We start from the raw sequence: 2,152 nt of genomic DNA, 5'->3' as shown, positions 1-2,152 counted from the left end.
CTTCAGCAGCAAATTCTTTATTTAAGCTATTAATTAAGAAGTGAGAAATTAAGTTTTATATTTTAAAAACAAATCCTAATTTTACATCAGTGGTGGAAGAACTGATTTTTAATCCAAGTATGTGATCGACGTCATTATAAACTGTTTAGTGTTTCAAACCTGCTTGATCTAAAATATCAGAACTTTCCATAACTACACAAGGACAGCTGACCCACAGTTGTCTTTGAAAGGCCAAACCAAAAACAAGAGCGCCTTCTTGATCGGTGGTTATCAGACATTCGCTTCATTTGATGGCCTGTTAGTTGGTCTGTCCATTAGAAAGTGAGTTTTCTTTTTCTACCTGATTTCATCATTCGTATCTATTTATCCAGAAGATGTCAATGTGAGCGGCATCCAAACAGTCTCTGTTTCCTTACGTTATCCATTAATTCAGCTTCGACTCCTTTCTCTATCAACTCTTCTCCTTTTTTCAGTTCAGTTCCAGAAAAGTTTTGAGAGAAACTGAACCAAAGGAGACACATTAATGATCATTAATAACTGATGATGCAACTCTTCATCCTACCAGTTATCAGAAGCATTAATGTGACATTTACTCTACTTTTCAGCTGCACATATTTTAAACAGCTCTTTTAGAATCACATTTAAAGGATCTTTACCAACAACAACAAAAAAAAAAAGCCAATATATTATTTAATCTATCAAGCGCTGGGGCTGTAGTCAGGAGCTCCTCCCTCTGTGTGAAAGCAGTCTAAAGGGAGCAGGAAGCACCACTTTAAATGAGCACTGAGCTGTATCAGGGTTTTACTACCAGGCCACGCCATCTCCCACGTCAGACTGTCGGTTTACATTTGTCAGCCTGCGCTTGGTGGTACCTGGGCACTTTAGTCTGGAAGCGGTTGTTGATGGGGATGCGCCCCCTGTTGTCCAGCTCAATGCCCGCAGAATCCAGACCCAGGTTTGTGGTGAAAGGTCGTCTGCCAATACAGACCAGCAGGACGTCACATGTCAGGGTCTCGTTTTTCCCTCCGGTCGCCGCCTCCACTCTGAAACAGAACACACATCAACAGGCAGTGTCACACACTCTTGGGCCTGTGTGATGAAGCAGGTTGTTTAGTCTGGCTCATGTGGGGTTTTCTGACTTCACTGAGCCCAACATCAGCACACTGGGTAACCTGTGTCTCAGACAGCTGGCTCTGTGAACATTGGGATTCCCTCTCTAGCTGCCAGTGTGTTCATGTAAAAGAGGTGAAGTTGTTCAGGAATGACAGAACCCTGAGCGAATCTATCTGGATAAACGTGAGCCAGCTTTGCGATACCAGAAACCGTGAGAAGAGCCAAACAGAGCTGGAAAACACACAATTCTTGCTTCCTCAGAGTAGTCATTACTCACCACCTCATAGAGTTTACCTTTCACAGGTCAAGATTTTATCCAGACTCTGATCAAGTCTTGACTTGACTCAAGTCTGTGTCTGATGGCACCGTTGTGAGGACGCCTGTTTCAGTAGCTCCCGTGTGTTTGTTGTTTTCGGTGTTTGTGTGTTGTTTTTTTGGCGTTTCTTTTTTTTTAGTAATGCATTTTGCAAGCATGATTCTTGGTAAGTTATGACCTCGGTCTCGCCTATTTCTTTTTTTTGTTTTTTGTTTATTCGTTTTCTTTGCTTCTTCTTTTCTTTTCCTCCTCTGCAATGGAGGGCGACGGTCGTCGAGGCAGGCCTCTTGCTTACTCGCATGATCAGTTATTGGCGCTGAGTAGGCTTGTACTGCCGCCGGGAGATGGGTACGTAATTCCGAAGGAGTTGTTGAGAAGACGTCGGGGATGCAGAGCTGGAGTTAAAGTGAAGACTAAGAGAAGGAGACACAAGCCCGCTGTTCCTGGGATTATAATGGGGAATGTTCGATCTCTGGCTAATAAGATGGATGAGTTAGCCGTGCTGGTCAAGACTCAGAGGGTGTTTCGCAAGTGTAGCTTATTGAGTTTTAAGGAGACATGGCTGCATTCGGATATTCCAGAGGATAACATTTCGGTTCCTGGTTTTGTGACAGTGCGGGCGGACAGGAACGTGATTGACAGTGGTAAGAAGAAGGGAGGAGGGATTGTACTATTTGTGAATGATCGTTGGTGTAATCCCGCTCATATCCATGTCAAGGATCG

General features: G+C 43.7%; 2 protein-coding genes across 3 annotated transcripts in view; both read right to left on the bottom strand.

Annotated features, from left to right (window-relative positions):
• The window catches only part of LOC109956450 (troponin T, fast skeletal muscle isoforms-like), a 209,479-nt gene that overhangs the window by 133,965 nt on the left and 73,362 nt on the right, over window positions 1-2,152 (bottom strand). The window lies entirely within an intron of this gene.
• dld (deltaD) overlaps window positions 1-2,152 on the bottom strand; it is a 14,136-nt gene that overhangs the window by 3,118 nt on the left and 8,866 nt on the right. The window contains exon 10 of the mRNA XM_020593568.1: window positions 873-1,043. Within this exon, the coding sequence (XP_020449224.1) occupies window positions 873-1,043 (171 nt within the window). The remainder of the gene's footprint in view (window positions 1-872; window positions 1,044-2,152) is intronic.

The sequence above is a fragment of the Monopterus albus genome, unplaced genomic scaffold (genome assembly GCF_001952655.1).
Source record: "Monopterus albus unplaced genomic scaffold, M_albus_1.0 scaffold19.1, whole genome shotgun sequence".
Lineage (NCBI taxonomy): Eukaryota > Metazoa > Chordata > Actinopteri > Synbranchiformes > Synbranchidae > Monopterus > Monopterus albus.
Note: the sequence above shows the minus strand (reverse complement) of the source record. Positions and strands in the feature narration are given on the sequence as shown.